Source organism: Ctenopharyngodon idella, chromosome 5, assembly GCF_019924925.1.
Source record: "Ctenopharyngodon idella isolate HZGC_01 chromosome 5, HZGC01, whole genome shotgun sequence".
Lineage (NCBI taxonomy): Eukaryota > Metazoa > Chordata > Actinopteri > Cypriniformes > Xenocyprididae > Ctenopharyngodon > Ctenopharyngodon idella.
The window spans coordinates 33,723,778-33,742,168 of NC_067224.1; the positions used below are offsets into that span (position 1 = coordinate 33,723,778).

The 18,391-nt window shown below is 37.0% G+C and overlaps 2 protein-coding genes across 2 annotated transcripts; one reads left to right on the top strand and one right to left on the bottom strand.

The window, feature by feature from the left end:
- Positions 1 to 365: 365 nt before the first annotated feature.
- Positions 366 to 5,294, top strand: kctd10 (potassium channel tetramerization domain containing 10). Its single transcript, XM_051894326.1, has 7 exons — positions 366 to 557; positions 1,315 to 1,528; positions 1,632 to 1,801; positions 2,292 to 2,378; positions 2,470 to 2,522; positions 2,614 to 2,809; positions 3,529 to 5,294. The coding sequence occupies exons 1-7, from the start codon at positions 555 to 557 to the stop codon at positions 3,745 to 3,747; spliced, it is 942 nt and encodes a 313-aa protein (XP_051750286.1). The 5' UTR covers positions 366 to 554; the 3' UTR covers positions 3,748 to 5,294.
- myo1ha (myosin IHa) lies at positions 5,145 to 17,849 on the bottom strand. Its single transcript, XM_051894325.1, is given in 32 exon segments — positions 5,145 to 5,667; positions 5,744 to 5,843; positions 5,922 to 6,019; positions 6,126 to 6,196; positions 6,643 to 6,778; positions 6,860 to 6,915; positions 7,004 to 7,097; positions 7,208 to 7,291; positions 7,896 to 8,058; positions 8,164 to 8,248; positions 8,429 to 8,497; positions 8,578 to 8,654; positions 9,018 to 9,131; positions 9,231 to 9,348; positions 9,492 to 9,597; positions 12,197 to 12,277; positions 12,452 to 12,498; positions 12,614 to 12,708; positions 13,636 to 13,727; positions 13,860 to 13,940; positions 14,046 to 14,151; positions 14,297 to 14,364; positions 14,606 to 14,725; positions 14,823 to 14,894; positions 15,224 to 15,337; positions 15,451 to 15,549; positions 15,665 to 15,844; positions 15,922 to 16,002; positions 16,078 to 16,276; positions 16,369 to 16,484; positions 16,570 to 16,758; positions 16,761 to 17,849. Coding segments are annotated over 32 exon segments (3,183 nt in total). The 5' UTR covers positions 16,806 to 17,849; the 3' UTR covers positions 5,145 to 5,640.
- Positions 17,850 to 18,391: the final 542 nt, after the last annotated feature.

The following is an 18,391-nucleotide window of genomic DNA, read 5'->3' on the forward strand; positions in this document are numbered from 1 at the left end:
AACAAGATCATTGTATCAAAAAAATAATAAAAATGGGGAAACCCCTTCTTTAAATATATTACAAAAATTACAGGGATAATATTGATTTATTAAGTGAGTTTCTTTGATTTTTATTAGGAATTATATGTTTTTTAAAGTCTTACCACACAGTTTGTTTGTTTTGTTTTTTACCACAAAACATTTTTACCACACTGAAAAAAAAGAGAAGGATAATCATGTTTCCACTTCATGACAGCATTAGGAAAAAATCTGCCTTCATGTCCAAAAACAATGACTGTGAACTTTATCTGTTCTTGTTTTGTTGTGAATCCTCAACACTCACAAACAAGCGTACATGAACAAACACAGGAAGTGTGAACACTAAATAACAGGACGCTGAAAAGGTGGAGTTAGTTCCCATCTACTATAATGAAAATTGCGATAATTTCTTATTTGGCCCGAGTAGTGCCTGTAAGCGCGTGACCTGCAGCCTCGTGCACGAGTCTGGGTTGCGACCGGAAGTGATCTAATTCCAGACCCGTTCCAAGAGGCCCGAAAGAATCGGGGGGATTTCTATGGTAAGTAATGATATTTGTCTGATGTTTCACCTAATTTATCTGCTTCTGCTGGAGTATATTTTAATTACTATTTATTTTGGCGTGTAGTTATTAGATTTTTACCGGTATTTTCGTGTTTTTCTAAAAGAAAGAAATGGAGATAACAAGCTAGTGTGCTAGTTTAGCTGTTCCGCTCCTCTAGTCAACGGTTTCCTATGAGTAACTTTAAATTAAGCGTTTTATTTTCTTCGTATTCAGTTACGAATCATGTATATACACAAACAAATGGAACAACATGACTCAAATCTACTGGGTTTAAGTGAAAAATCCCAACAGGTTTTGGTGTGACGTCATTAAATCAGTCTCATTGTGCGGTGAACCTCATTTCTCAATGAATGATAGATAAGTTAACATGCTTTAATGGTTTACAATGAATTAATTTGTTCGTGTGTTACATTTAAGGTACTTAAAGAAATATGTAAAGTGATATGCACCGCCCCCTAAAACTTTTAAACACGTCCATAACTACTTCTTTTTTTTTTTTTTTTTTTTTTTTAAATCTTTGACATTTAGGCAACATTTTGATTCATCATCTAAAGAAATTTCACATTGTCCTTCACTGTTCATACACATTTCATAAACACTCTAAAGAAAGATAGTGTGGTGTGTGTGTGTTTGCAATATAGATTTCCATCTTATTAATCCCCTGAAAGAAACTGAATGTTAGTTTATGTGTGTCCTTCATCACCATTCATTCCCATCCCTGTCTGATTTTCAGGAAGAGATGTCAGGAGAAAGTGTGGTGAGCTCGGCTGTGCCGGCAGCTACAACACGGACCACCTCCTTCAAAGGGTCCAGTCCCAGTTCCAAATATGTAAAGCTGAATGTCGGGGGAGCGCTGTACTACACCACCATGCAGACCCTGACCAAGCAGGACACAATGCTGAAGGCCATGTTCAGTGGCCGTATGGAGGTCCTCACAGATAGTGAAGGTACTGTAATAGCAGTACGAAGAAGTATTCAAGTAGTTTGATGAAGCAAATGTGAGGTTCTGCAATGTCCAAGTCTCACTTTTCACCTCTGATTTTTCTCCAGGCTGGATTCTGATTGACAGGTGTGGGAAGCACTTTGGGACCATCCTGAACTACCTCAGGGACGGCGTCGTCCCGTTACCCGAGAGCCGGAGGGAGACGGAGGAGTTACTGGCAGAGGCAAAGTATTACCTGGTGCAGGGCCTGGTGGATGAGTGTCAGGCAGCATTACAGGTAGAGTACTGGCTACGGATAGTTCACCCAAAAAATGAAAATGTCATCATTTACTCACGCTCATGTTGTAAGACTTTGTTCATCTTTGAAGGTATTTTTTATTAAACCTGAGATATTTCTGTTCCAAGCAAGCACGTTTTAGCTTCCATTTATCTTATTTTGATTGAATCTATGTATGTGTGTCAACTTCTGTCAAGGTTTTTATGTGAATAAAAGCCTAAATTAAATATGTTTATCATATAAAGCGATCATGTCTCTTAAAAAGACTGAGTTTAAACTGATTAACCTTTTTAAAGTGTTAAATTTTTGGGGTAATTGACCAAAAATACATCTCTCCAATTTCAATAAAAAATATCTTAATTTGTGTTTTGAAGAATGACACAAAGGTGAGCAAATGATGACAGAATTTTCATTTTTGGGTAAACTAACATATTCCATGTTCAAGAAAATATGCATTTTAATTTTAAACAATTTTGAAAATTTTTTTTAGAACAAAGATGCATATGAACCATTCTGTAAAGTTCCACTGGTGACATCATCTAAGGAGGAACAGAGGCTCATTGCCACTGCTAATAAGGTACAAATGCTTCACAACCATGTCAATCTTAAACAAATTCTATTTGTTTATGCCCAGAACAGAACCTTGATTTTTCTTTCTGTGTTTGCAGCCTACAGTCAAACTGCTGTACAACAGGAGCAACAATAAATATTCATATACAAGGTAAAATTAGTTGAATTTCTCACAAGGTTTGGGTTGTTGGAAAGCATACTGTTGAGCTTTCACCTGATCGATTTGCTCTTTCTCTTTGTAGCAACTCTGATGATAACATGTTGAAGAACATCGAGCTGTTTGACAAGCTGTCTCTGAGGTTCAACGGCCGAGTGCTCTTCATCAAGGATGTGATCGGCGATGAGATTTGTTGCTGGTCTTTTTACGGCCAGGGCAGGAAGATTGCAGAGGTGTGCTGCACCTCAATAGTCTACGCTACTGAGAAGAAGCAGACAAAGGTAAAGGGTGATCAGTCTGTCCACATGGTTAAAATCACATTTTTTTTTTTTATCCAGTCTATCATCAGGGTTTTAAAAAAAGTTTTAAAAAGTCTCAATTTGCCCTTCCACAAATTAAGGGCTTAAATTGGAACAGAAAGTCTTGAATGAATAAAGTCATGGCATTTAATGTTGCATGCACTGCAAAAATGAATATCTTCCTTAGTATTTTTGTGTTGTTTTCCAATACAGATATCTGTAAGTGGAGTATGAAAATGTTTCTTTTTGCATTGAGTTGATTGAACCTATTAATTTAAGAATCTTTAGACATTTGCACTGGAAAACAAGATAATACTGAGGAAGAACATTACTTTTTTGCAGTGCAGTGTGATCAGAAGGTACAGTAACTTATTTCTATATTTTAGTGGTTGGGAGTAGGTATTCAAGCCTTAAGCTTTTTTTTTTTTTAGTAAAATAAATTAAAACGTAATGGAGATCTGTTGGAAATTGTATTTTCATTACAACTCGTTGTGTGCTTCCTAGACATGTAGATTTAGAGATCATATTGATGATTGGTCTTTAAAAGGTTTTACCTTCATAAAACTGCAGAAAACCTGTTTTTATTAATGATCAGAAAAAGAACAGCCTTTTAAAATATTGCAACACTGTCCTAAAAGCTTGTCCTTAATGCTCTTGTTAGGTTTGTCACTCACCTTTTTTAATGCTTCCCTCCATCACAGGTTGAGTTCCCAGAGGCTCGCATCTATGAAGAGACCCTCAACATCTTGCTCTATGAGTCTCAAGATGGCCGTGGACCAGACAATGCACTTCTGGAGGCCACAGGGGGTGCTGCAGGTCGTTCCCACCACATTGACGAGGACGAAGAGAGGGAGCGCATTGAAAGAGTGCGGAGGATCCATATCAAGCGGCCTGATGACCGAACTCACCACCACCAGTGACCCTGCAGTTTCTCCACTTTTCAGTGCCTTAACAACTACCAGCGCTTCAGTTACGCCCCTCTATTTGCACACGGACACGTCAGTTAAGTTTATACAGAGTCTGCTTCCTTAGAGAGAGAAAGGGATACTCTTAACAAAAGCTAGTATTGATAATGTTATATGAATATAGCATATAGGGCAGTGCAGCGTTGACCTCAAACATCAGTTGTGCATTTGAGGACCTTACTAAAAAGTTATGAGATGGTGTTAATGTGAACAAAAGTGCACAACAGATGGGTAGTTTTACTGCATTCATGACATTCCCTTAACGTTTTGCCCTAGTTGCTATTCATAAAGCAAATTCCACCAAATATATCAAGTTGATCAGCTAAACTGTCATTTAATTGTAGATTTGCATCTAATGAATATTATCAGAATTGAGCTGTCAGCCCTAGTATTTTCATCCATTTCGTCATCATTTACCATATTTTTTTCTGTTTGAGTGAAGACTGTAGGGTTCCTGGTGCCTTATAGATTAATACTGTGCTTTTTGAGTGTTTTTGTTTTGCGTGTTGTGTCATGGACGTTGGATTTTTGTGGAGTTTAGTTTATGCCCAATTGATTGTTTTTGTTTGCTTTGTTGCTTTGTATTGAAGTGTTGGAGCAAGATTTCACAGTGCTGAAAGTGTGTCTTACTGAGATTTGATTTTGAGTTTCAAATCAAAATTCAAATCAAAATTTTCAAAGCAAAATTCACTGGTCTTGAAAATGTGTGGATTGACAGTTACAGTGATCAGTGAATTCAGTGAAGGAGGATATTGTTGTTATTATTATTATTATTATAAGAATTCAGTCCCCTTTTTTTTTTTTTACACTCGTTAGAGGAGAGTGTCATACAAATTCTTAATCTGTCAATTTTCATTTTATTATGCTTGTGCAAACGGTCACTTGCGCTTAAACAGAGGATTATCTGTGCTGGACTTTTGAGATGTCTCTGAGTTTGGCCAGTAGAGGGCAGTATAGTGTTATGGTGCTTTCACTCGTGTACATGAGGAGGCACTTTTAGATGATCAGAACAAGTAATCAGCAAGTTTTCTATGCCCTTTGAGCTACAATCAGTAAACTACTAGAGTAAACTCAGATTATGCTATTAAATACTTTCCGCTGCACTGTATTAAATTCCATCAAGTTAATTACGCTTCTGGGTTTTGTAAGTGATCACATACCAGAAACTGAGATGTAGTCAGAAGCGTTCGGATGTATATCTGTAATTGAGTAATGGACACCAAGTATGAGAGTGTAATCAGAGACTTGGCCACGTCAAAGAAGCTCCAGGACGTACAGGAGTGCGAGCTCTCTTTTGCTGCAGCGTGTAGCATCACAGATTGTTTGTGCTCATTAGTTTTATTAAAGGTGTATTTAAAAAAAAAAAAAAAAAAACTATGAAATCTGTAATACTGTAGAGAAGTTTGTACAGACGTGCACATGAATAAAAAAGGTTTTACATAAAAATTATTTATACACATGTTATCACAAATAAAGATTTCTACAAATTTTGTAGACCCAAACTGTGCATTTGTTCATCTTTTATTTCTGTGGTTTGTATGTATAGGTATAAAACAATATTATAAATATGGCTCAACAACAAAGCATGGAAATTACCAAATAAAATGTTCAATTTACAAGAAATGTCATCGCAAGAACCGTAACCTAAACAATTTGGACAAAAATAGCTTTCTTTTCCCTGTAGCTGTAATTTTCCATTTGTGATAAGTGCTTCTTTGAATCTCCATATAATGAGCTCTTAGTGGTGTGTGTGTGTTGTGTATCACATTTTGGTAGGTGGAGAAAGACATCGTGTTCCATAAGGATTTCCCTCATGAAATATACAGGGACATGGTGACCTCCTTCAGATCATCGAGACTTGATCCGTGGAGCCACCTTTTGATAATGAAAGTGTCTTAAGCACAGGAACAATGATGTTAAATTTAGCAGAAATACAGAAATAATCACTTACCACCATCAGATGACCATTTTTGCCTTTATAAATCATAGGATCTTGGCCAGTGCTGAAGTCCACACCACTCTCCTTTCCTGCCTGGATCTCAAACTTTATGCTGCAAGAAGATCAGACGTTAACACTGTGCCCAAATGAACATTACAGGTTGGAAATTAGGTGATGTTAGTGTTTTTACCTTCCTTGAACCACCTTGATGTTATTTTGCTTGTTGGCAATCATAGCCAGTTTGGTCAAAGCTTCAAACAGGTGGTCACACTGAAGTACCATGTCCCCCTTGTTTAAAGAAAACTACATTAGTACATGCAAATTTAGCATGAACTTCTGTAACGTTCTACCGTGAAATTTAGAGTTTACATACATCCCATAAAGCCTGGCTCACCTTCTGTTTTGGATCATTGAAAGCAACATGAAGGATCATAACAGAGTCACCCAGATTACTGACAGAAGCACCTGTGTGCACAAAAAAATTCACTCTGGACTCTATTCTCACCACTTTGCAAAAAATGTTACAATAAAACAAAATCATGCTGAAACCAAACTTTTGAACAGTAGTGTAACTTACAGAACTTTCTAAATATTACACTTAACATTGTCTCTCAAAAAAAAAGTGCAAAAATTATACTTTTAGGGGTGCAATATGCCCTTAAAGGGTACACTTTGTATCTTATCTACCTCTAAAAGATGCATACTGGTACCTTATAGTCCCTTAGTAATGTAGGTACTAACATGCACTCTTTAGGGGTAGATAAGGTACAAAGTTGTACCTGTGAAGATATTGCCTGTGTAAGAAGATTGAGCTTTTAAATAATTAAAAGGAGACAACTTTAAAAGTTCTGTAATGCTCTTTTATTTCACAAAGTTACTACTACACATATCCTTTTCCCTTCGGGACCTACCTTTTAGAGAAACATAGTCCACTCTCTGTTTGATCTTAGCCTCTTCTACCAGGTATACAGCAGCCTGAGTGAGAATAAGTTGCCTTTGTCTGGGTTTAAATCCATTCCTGTCATACTTCACCACAGGAACGCTGTACTGCAGAGAGAGAGATGTTGTGCTTAGGTGGTGTATGGAGAATGAAATGACAATTGGGCCTCACAAAAGATTCTGATTTACCTTGATACGTTCATGTCGTATAGTCTGAAGAACCCTCATATTGATATCTTGTTCATCTGGTATATGGAACAAAGTGCGTAAGACGTACAAAAGATATGTGCAAAACTGTAAGTGCTTTTTTTATGTAAAATAAACTGTACTGACTGATTCTAGTGTCCGCAAAAGGAACAGCGATGCTCGGAGGATAGCTATCCTTCTTTCCCTTAAAGATGGCACTGGTTACTACTTTTTGTTGCAGCTGTGAAAAGATAAAGCATTCAGTCTTCATCATCATCATTAGCCAGTTAATAAACATGGTGATTAGGCTGAAAGTGTACTTTAAAAGCCTGTGACAACAGTGATAGTGACCTGTGCTTTTTTCTGTGGCGTAATTCCCCGCACATACTTCCTCACCATCATACGTGTGTGCAGCTGTCGCAGAATCTCTGAGGTCTACAAACAACAGCATCAGAGACTTTCCCATAATGAAAAAAAAATCCTGCTCATGAAAGTATGCATACAGTGGCCTCAAAAAGTATTTGGACACATGAATTGGCACTGATCTTAACCTCAATGTAAGTTTTTGGGATGTGCTGGAGGAGACTTTACAGAGTGCTCACCTCTTGCATTGTCAATACAAGATCTTGACCAAAAATTGATGCACCTTTTGATGGAAATAACATCATAACATTTACTTCCATCAAGAGGTGCATCATTTGGTCAAGATCCCATATTGACAATGCAAGAGGTGAGCACTCTGTAAAGTCTCCTCCAGCACATCCTACAGACTTTCAATGAATTTAAGGTCTGGACTCAGAGGTGACAATTCATGTGTGAAGATGATTCTTCATGCTCTCTGAACCATTCCTTCACAATTTTAACCCTGTTTAATCTTTTTTATTTTTGTATTTTTTTTGTTACATTAATTTTTATAATTTTTTTATGAATTTTATGTAATTCACTTTGAATTTGAACTTGCCTTGCCTTAAGTGTTCAAACACTTTTTGGAGCAACCGTTGGGTTCCTCAGATCTTAGTAACCGAGTATTTGTGAATACCTCTGTCATGACTGGGGGAGGTGTCAGCCATGTGGTCTTGTCCAGGACGGTCTTTGGTAACTTGTCTTTGAGTCTATTCAGGTAGCTCTGTCGGACGAAGGCCAGGTATTCAGAGTTGTCAGTAGTTTTTGCATCACGTCTTGTCATATAGCCCTTAATAAACCTGCATGGACAAACATCATGTCATAATGGGAATGCCATTTCATCTCTTAAGTGAAAGGTTATACACCTGGTAAGTGTATTAATATTAAAAACTAATATTACTAACTTTTTAATTACTTTGACAGCCCAGGCTCTGCGTTCTCTCTCTTTGCGTGCCTGCGCTCCTCTCCAACACGACTCAATTTTTGTAGCTAAATGATGACAAAAAAACAAAAAACAAAATGAATCATGAAAAATGCAAATAGTGCATGTATGTATGCTATAATAAATATACTTTATATTGCAATGCACTGTCATAATATTTTGTAATATACATCAAATAATATCAATTGTAGAAAAGCTGTATTAAATCAATCAGTACTGTTACTTACCAGCCTCTTTCTGTTTTCGAAACTCTCCTTTGGCTCTGTAGCCTTTGTATTTGGCCTGTATTCTTGTAGCTGTAAAAGCAACATTAAAGCGTTTATAATAATTGTTCTTTTTTTTTTTTTTTGTCTCTCTTGAGTTCTCTGTTGCTTACCCAGTTCATGTTTGCAGATTTCAAAGGCATCTTCTATGGCAAAAAGTGTCCTGGCATATCGTATAAATATCTTTGTCCTGTAGAAGAAGGTGATGTTGAAAATTAAATGTAGTTCAGGTTTGTGAGGTCAAAAACAGATGCTAATTTTTCAGTATTAAAGATGCAGTAAGCGATTTCCGAGAAATGCTGTTGAAAGTGGGGCAGACTGAGTGCTAAAACACGCTTGTAGCCAATCAGCAGTTAGGGGCGTGTCCACTCATTAGGGGGAAGGTGCCTGTGTTGCATAGGGTGTTTGTGAATTTGGGAGTGGAGCTATCAAGGGTGTGATACTTTTGGGTAGGGGAGTGTTTGTTTTTGGTGATTTTAAATATCAACATCATTTTTCAGAAATTGCTTACTGCACCTTTAAATTGTAAAGTTGAAAATATGAAACAGCTCACCTGCCCATTTTATACTCATCAGACTGGTAGCCTAGATGTTGCACCAGGGTTTCCACCCCATCTGCAGGTACACCTCTCCAGTGGGGCCAAGTGGCAGGACAAAGTGCTTTATACCTTAAGAACATTGCATATGCTGAGCACTTCAATTCCGCTAATGTTGAAAAACAGCTGTTACATCTGAGTATGTGAGGGCATTGAATGTTGCCAGTATACCTCTGTAGAAAAACCTCGTATCTACGCCGATATGCAAATCCAGCTCGTCTGACCCTCAGGTGCTCCATTAACCCCAGATATTTCACCTGGTGTCTGACCAGAACTTCATCAAACTTGCCTGTGATATAATAAAAATGCACTTGACAAACAAACGTGTGCTTATTCTTGTTATAATTATACTGGTAACATTTTGTCTTAAAATATGAGTTATATTACATATTATGCATTCTTAACATTCACATTTTTACACAAGTTTCTCACCTGGCTGTTTATTGTCATTGGACTTGAGGCAGCGCACGTACCACGCCTCCTTGGCTGTCAGAATCTCCGTCAGCTGCAGAAGACTGTTCTTAAACTGAGTGGCCACCTACAGGTTTTATATCACAATTCAGATTAAATGAGATGTCATATTTAGTTAGATATCACTTGAGCTGTCACATCAGCATTTTTATTTTATTTTATTTTAAATGTATTTTCCATTTATGTTTATTCCAGTTGTCTTGGCTTAAAATAGCATTAGTAGGCTACACTACTCATGCAGCAATTTATAAAAATGCTAAAGGCCCATTCACAACAAGAATGATAACTATTAAAGATAACTTTAACGATATTTATATTATCTTCCACACCAGCAGACAATATTGTTCTGTTTGTTCTAAGTAAGCATACAGTGTGCACTGCAGTTATGTTGTCTGCCGCTTTAAATGCTAGAGCTCTTTAAAGCAGGAAGGATTCTGATTGGCTGTCAATGTTTTTTATCGTTCATCAGCTGGATTTGTTTTGAAAGTGATTCCAACAATACTGTTTCTCTGAATTGACTGCCGTTCTTTTATATTTAGAATGATTTCTAAAGCTTTATCTTTATCGTTACAATTATCATCATTGTGAACAGGCTTTAGAGGTGTATGTGTTTTCAATACGGAAATAATTCTTGGATTACATACAAAATTTGCAGTATAGTGTGTGTAGGTGGCGTACTTATGCACTATTCTATGACGTTTTTAAGTATAAATAGTGGGAGCAGTGAGTTCACTCCACACAGAAAATTCCAAAATGAAAAAGTACACTTTAAATACCAGAATGATGCACTAAATTAACGGAAAAAACTAACGCTGCATCCGAAATCGAATACTTCTCTACTATATAGTACGCGAAAAAACAGTATGCGAACAGAGTAGTATGTCCGAATTCATAGTATTCGAAAAACAGTAGGCGAAAAGCATCCGGATGACTTCCTACTTCCGGTGAGATTCTGAAGTGTGCATACGATGGACACTTTACTATCCCATGAGGCCAGGGAGAGGATTTGTGAATGGAGTACTTCAGGGATGACGTGTTTTTGTAGGCAAAACCCGGAAGCGAGTTAGCATTTTAGGACTTCCGGTTCCATTGCCCTAAAGTCTATGGGTTTTTTGAATGGGTTTTTGCTAAATCGCCTGAAATAAGGTCTGTGGTTAACAAAGCTTCTAAATATTTTCACGTTTTGATCTATGACATAAAACACACCAGTTATAACCCGCTTGTGATTTTTTAAACCTTTATTTTGTCTTAAAAATGGCGGTTGCTAACAAATTGCTAAAAGGGACTACTTCCTTTGGCGGGGACTTTAGACGTCATCATGACAAACAGGACATTTGGACAACATTTCTCATAAAAAAGTGGATAAGTATTCATACAGAGCGCAGATCATAATCAGCGAGCATGTTTTTAAATAAAGTTGTTTTTTAAATAAAGTTGGTGGTGGTGACGTTGATCCGCGACCATGGTGTGCTGTAGTCCGTTTATAGTCTACTGTTAGCTTTTTATATCTGACGACTTTATTTAGGCTTCAAAATGTATAATTGTGTTAACTTGTAAAGATTATCTTGATAGACAAAACATGTGTCAAAAAGTGTCATAACCCTTTGTTAAACACGGAGCTTATTTTTTGCGATTTTCCAAAAGTCTATGGGAAAAATGCATAGGCTTTAGATCGAGGGAACCCATGCGCCGCTAACTTCCGGGTTGGCCTACAAAAACACGTCATCCCTGAGGTACTCTATGAAGTTGAAGGGACGTAACTGATGCTGGTAGGTCATGTGACAGTAACAACATAGCGGATGAAGTACGTCTAAATTTATTCATACTACACGCATTCGTACTGTATAGAACGTACTTTTTCAATGGTCGTGAACTAAATTTAAATTCAAATGTAGTAGGCTACCTACTCAACAGTACACGATTTCGGATGCAGCTGAAGTGTGGAATGTTGGACACTTTATGCACTCAACTGTCGCAGCTTTAATTACGTAGCGGAGGGGGAGGGGCTATTGGGCTATTAATAATATAATAATATTAATAATAATATTACTAATAAGGGCTAATGCGTCATTTGGGACACAACTTGTGATCTGGGTTTTATTGATTGATTGATTGATTGATTGACTGACTGACTAGTTGGTTGGTTGGTTGATTGATTGATGTAATCATGTTTTAAAAAATTTAATTATGTTTCAAACATCATTTGCTACATTTTTGTCACATGACCTTACTTTGTTGCATGTGTAATTCTTATTATTTTGGAAATAACTATTAAAAAAAACTATTTGTGTCAAATGCCAGTCCAATCAATGAAAAATCTTTACTTATTTATTAAAAAATTACTTATTCATTTGTCATAGCAATGGAAAGCCAAGAGCATAGCAAATACAGTACATTATAAGATACAGTGTGCTGCACAGTATGCTCTGTTCTATAGGCTATAGCACATTCTGGCAAATAAGACATCTGGGTATATCAAAGCTTACTAGGTCTGGTACGGGTACCCACAATGCAATTTGTACAATTTCATTTCATCTTGAAAAAAAAAATAATAATAATCAGCCTACTAGCTTATGAAAACAATGTACTATACTGTTATTTTAATTGAGTATTTTTCAGTAAGGAGCAGCCGTTGTATTATTTTGTAACACAGCGAGTGGACTCACTGTCTCAGGTCTTCTCCTGCTGTCTCCTTCAGTGGCTGGAAAGCACTGCTGTATTATTGGGTTCTTTGACAGGCGCATCACCTGGTGGTTACACATACATGAATGCAGACACATAAGAAATGCATATGTGCACACACATTTACTGCCGTAGGACCAAACGTAAGAGAAGGCAAATAATTAAGTTGCTTTTTGAGCCATTTTCCTTTCATCCACCCTGACCAGGGTTATCCTTTATTGTACACCCTGTGCACTTACGTCTTTGATGTTCTTGTACAAAAGATCATTGTTTTTGTCAATGAACCCTGTTGAAATAAGACAAAAAGAATGGATCATAAAAAAACATCAGGTTGTGAAAGCCAAAAAACATTTTTCAGAGGTTTATTTATCTGAAATGTGTTTTTCTGTGTCTTCTCTTACCCACAACGCAGTAGGTCACCTCCCCTGCATAATGAAGAAGACGAAAATCTCCTCTCTCCAGAGACTTGCGGGTCTTCTTATCAGCCAGTTTATGCCTTCAGTTCACAAAATAGCAAAGGAAATTTCTCTCATAAAACCAGAATCAAATCAAATCACTAAAAATGCCTAAATTAAGAGCAGAAGTCTTTATCAGGCGGGGACTATTTATGCTTAAATTGCACATGCATTAAAATAATAATTTGTTTATTGATTTATTATTTGTACTGATAATAAATACAGTAATAAATACAAATGTATACTGTATGTGTTCATTTTTTTTTTTTATTTAATTTGATTAATTGGAGGAATATTAGCTGAACTTTTGCTTTTTAGAGGTTAACCATTTTGTATTTTTACCACATATTTTTAATATTTACATTATTTGTAAAATAAATATTCAGATGTTCTATATTTTTCAATATTTTAATTGCAATTGTACAAATATGCAGACTCCCTAGGGGTCACCGACCCCCTATAGAAGATCCCTTCGCTCTTGGTCTGATGAGAAATACATTTATAATGCTCTTTAAGTTATTTTTAACTTTTATTGCAGGTTATTTGGATGTGTGTTTCCTGGGAATCATACAACCTTAATGTTGCGAGTGCTATGGTCTACCAGTTAAGTACAATAACATTTTTTTCTGGAGGTTCTTGGCACTCAGTAATTCGGGAACTTAATTTGTATTTGACCTTGATTAAGAGTGAGTAACACAACATCACAATCTCTCTGTCTCCCAGACTGCTGTTCTTCAGGGTTGTCAGTCAATACAAGGATTAAGAGAGACAATGTGGCCAAACCAGGGGGTAAATGCTTCAGTTTCAAATACAACAAGGCTTGGCTGATTCTTCACCATCAGAGGCTTGTAGTGAAGAATCACACTGCTGATAGTTTCTAGCAGTACTGAATTCATTAAAAGATACATAAGGAGAGTAACTCTTGTTTAGTGTAACATACAATACTGAATTATATAACATAAACTCACGTTACAAAGTGGGGATGATTGCCCATTTTCTCTTCAAGTTTCTCAAGAAAAGTGAGATCCGTGGCATCGCCTGGCCTCACACACTCCTCATCCTGAAGTACCAAAAGACAAGTTCTCTCATACAAATGCGTCAGTTTGCAACAACCACGAATCTTTCATTTTAAGAAGTGAATTATATCTATGTCTCTTCAGTGTGTAAAGACAGTGTTCTCATTATTCCATACCAGCACAGAGATAATTCCTCTGTGCTTCTCCTCCACCAGGTCACAGATGATTTTATTGTTGAAGAACTGCACCGGCTCCCACTAAAACACAGTGAGAGAAAATGACCCTTATTCTCTTTTTCAAACTTAGGATATCATTCCATAAGAGGCGTTTGAATGATGAATGATTGATGTGCTCTAACTCACCCCAATTCCTTCCGCTTCATATTCCTCTTGTTCAGACTTCAGCGTCAATTGAATGAAGAGCTGCTGTAGCTTCTCATTACAGTAGTTTATGCAAAACTGCTCAAAACTAAGCACATAGACATAAAATTAACATAAATGTATAACATTATTACATTATCATTATTAATTTTATTAATATCTATCTATCTATCTATCTATCTATGTATCTATCTATCTGTCTCTCTGTCTGTCACTTAATTCCAAACACATACCTGTTAACAGTGAATACCTCAAATCCATAGATGTCTAACAATCCAATGACTGTCTTCCTGTTAGAATCCTTAAAAAAAAAAAAAAAAAAAAAAAAAAAAAAAAAAAAAAGTGGTAAAGAATGAAGCAAGTTGTTTAGGTTTCTGTGATAGGTTCTTTAAAGCTGCATGTCAGGTAGAATCTTGTTAAAAGCAATGTTTTTAAATGAAACAAACCACATCCAGTGGTTTTCAACTAAATTCTATAAGTAGAGTTACCAAACATTGGCTTCAAATGGTAATTATATGAACTTTTTTCTGTTGTCCTCTTACTTTATTCTCCAGAGACTCATTGATTCGGTTGACCAGCCATGTGAAAGCACGACCATAGATGGCTTTGGCCAGGGCATCTCTGGCATAGATAGCATGATCAACAGTGAATGGACTCAAGACCTGGGAGTCAGAAAGACTGTTATCGCCTGCTTCAACAAGGATTTTGGTTAATGACAGTACATTTCATTAGTACATTTCACAATTGCCCTTATTTTACCTCCTCTGATTTGGCTTCAATCTTTCTGAATGTAAGAGCTTCATGAAGGACCTGAACATGGACCCCTAACAGCTGAACATAAACACAAAAAAGGAATGTTACACAGATGTGTGATAACTTAGAGTATGTCAACGTTTAACACATTTAAGGGCAATATATAATTAAAAAAATGGGTTGCACTTCGATGTAGTCCACTTTAGATATACTCTAACTATAAGTAACTTTGCTACATGTCTAAAGAACATGTCAACTAACTTAGAGTATTAGTAGACTGATAGATTAGGGGCAGACAGTCTACTAATATTTTAATGACTGGTAGTTGACATGTAGTTGCAAAGTTACTTATAGTTAGTAGAATGTCTATAGTGAACTATCGAAATAAAGTATTACCAAAAACTGACCTTGGATACCCAGCGCAGAGCTGCATTAGAGTTTAGAGTAGCATAACCTTTGGTGTCTCCATCAAAGTGCACATTCCCCAAATGGAGCACACTAGCTATGATCCCAAAGAGGTGCTAGTATATTAAAGAAAAAGTATTCGTTTATGGTCAAAGGTGGCATCGCCCATCATAGTTGCATTTAAACTGACAAAAAAATATTGCACTTTAAAAATTGCATCTCTCCTTACCTCAATGTCATTAGCATCAAAGTCAATAATCGACAATGCATTTTTAACAGTTTTCCAGTCGTTCTTGTCATTAATAGAGCTGACATTGGAACATTCTCCCTATTAAGACAACAAATGTATTTATAAAAACACTGCAAGTCTGATTCTACTTAATTTCACAACCATCTTGTGGTTATTCTGCACACCAGATTTAAAATTAGGGTTAGGGTTTTACCTGCACTAAATAACTATAACGTTTAGTGTCCTTCTCCAAGCCCAGGTGCCTCAGTAGGTCTTCCTCTCCTCCCTCCACCAGCTGGTAGAAGATATGAAAGTTTCTCTCACCATGGTTTTGGTGAACCACTCTAGACTTTTCCAGCAGGTAGCTGAGTATGTGGCCACCAACAGCATCTCCCTACAAAATCAAGTGTTAACCTTCTTTAACATGCAATATTAGCTATTGATGAGATGAAGTTAGTAAGATATGTATACCTGGCTATCAAACTGGATGTCCATATACTTCCCAAAACGGCTGGAGTTGTCATTTTTCATTGTCTTTGCATTTCCAAAAGCCTAAATACAAATTTGATGAATGCATTGCATACATAGTGAATGGTCAGATTCTAAGAATATTATTGTTGGACTGACCTCTAGTACAGGGTTGGACATGAGCATGCGGTCTCTCACTGTGTCGAGTAAGGTGGAACTAGGGCAGCTGACTGCATAGTACTGCAAGATCTTCTTGGAGGCCTCAGTTTTGCCTGCTCCGCTCTCCCCAGATATCAAAATAAAGTGGTTGTTGGCTTCTGTTAGCATGGTGTGGTAGGCATTGTCTGCTAATGCATAACTGAAAAGGACAAAAGATGTACAAAATTGTCTATTTTATTTTAAAATGCCTTATTGACTGGTTTGGCAATTAAGGTGTAGTTACACACTTACATGTGAGGGGGAAGTTCAAAGAAGTTCACTCCCATGTAGAGGTCCATTTGTTTCTTGGTATAGATGTCCAACTCTTTGTATGGGTTTACAGATATCAGCAGAGTACCTATGTAAGTCTGTGAGTATGGAGATGTCTTTTGATTTATAAAAGATACGATCAAAATGAATAAAAATACTAATTAACCTTTGTTTTTCACTCACGTATATCAAATCCTCTGTGAAACGTTTTTTCAGATTGTCCAGGAAGGCTGTTTCACTGTTGTGGGCGTCAAGAAGCACAAAGTCCTGGATGCCAACTTGGTCTCTGGCAATCAAGGCTCCCTCCAAGTCCAACTGACCTAGTTTAACCTTTCCTTTCTGCCAATCAGACAAGCACAACACTGACCATGACCCAATGCAATTTGTTTACACTGACCAAGTCTATAGGACTGTGTCATTCTAAATCCGTAAGGTTCAGAAGCTTAGTTTTTAAAGCAGCAAAACATGCCAAAAAAAAAAAGTCAGTTTCAGTCAATAATCAGTGACTCATTTCTCGTGAAATATTGGTTATAGATGAAGAAATCGGAGGACTAAAATGGAATTGGCTATAATAATGCATTTCTTCAGCTAAAGAGTCTAGTGACTCTTCACCCTTTCATTAATAGACTTGCTGTCGTGTTGAGCCTGAGACCGAGAATCGGGGTCTAAGGTCTCTGATTAAGTCACGATCATCCAACCGCATAATCCCCTGCTGATGTTTAACTAAGTACTTTATAATGCTGTTCTCTATTGTACAGGCTTTTGTAATGAGATATCATCTGCAATGAGTAGACCATGTTCCTGTCCCTATGACTGACAGCTTTGCTTTCGCTATAAGAAACCCATTTAAATTGCATGTTGTGATTGGATTTCTTCCACAGAACACGTCAGCAGTCAATACACTTCAGGCAGCCATATCTTCCAACTTGAGATCTGAGAGATACTTATGACAGCAAAGAGTGCATGTTTTTCACTCCACTGAAATATTCAAAAGCCAAAACCAATGTCCATAATAAAGCAGGTTTAATCAATGGCAATATCTAATCTCCATTAGAAATCTGAAAGTGTGACCTGTGTAAATGAACAGAATAAATGTAAATTAATTTACTACATTGTCCAAAATCATCTAGCACCTTAATGCATATAAATCTTTGGAACTCAGGAAGAGGTTTACCCAAAAATTGAGCAATTTATCTGCAAAAGCTACAGTCCTCAACCCTAATGATCAGAATTTGCTCTAGTTCCTTCCTCAGTTCAGTGTCTGTCAGCATATTTCAGTAAAGAGAAAAGAGAAATGTATTTCTCAACTTTTGAGGCATGCATTAAAATTGTGCATTTTTAGAAGCACGATATTTTAGGATTTCCATGCAGTGGTCCTTACTTTTTTTTCAGAAATTTCCTGTAATTTGTCCTCTTCACATTTTTTTTTTTAGAACCCTGGATATTTGACTTTCATATAGCAAATTAGAAGAAGAAACTGAAAAGGAAAAAAAAAAAAACCTAAGTCTAATCTAACGACTAGAAGCCCCCAAAATCTCCTCCGCCCCCCTTTCACCCCCATAAACCTCATTAGCTCTGAAAGAGGCCAGTTTTTTTGTCCTGTAAATTCCAAAGACGATGGACAATGAAGAAGCTTTTAAAATGCAGTCTACATTCCATTACACATATTCTCTCTGCATATCCTTTCAAAATTTATTCATTAGAAAACATTTAATGTCACACCGAATTTCACACTGGGCAGTCCCAGGACAATAGATGAGATTTGGCCTATTTGGGCTGGTGCGGGCTGGTTGGATGTAGAGGGGGAGAGGGCAAAGGAGCAGAAGAGGGAGAGAGAAAGAGGGAGATATGGAGGGAAGGAGGGACAGAGGAAGGAAGGGAGGGGGTTGCTTATATTTGTCTGATCTGAGAGCTTCTGAAATGAGGCCTTCTTGAGACAACAGGACAGACTAAATTGTGCTGTAACGGTCTGTGTCCCGCTGCTCTCTGAGACACTCATTTAGCA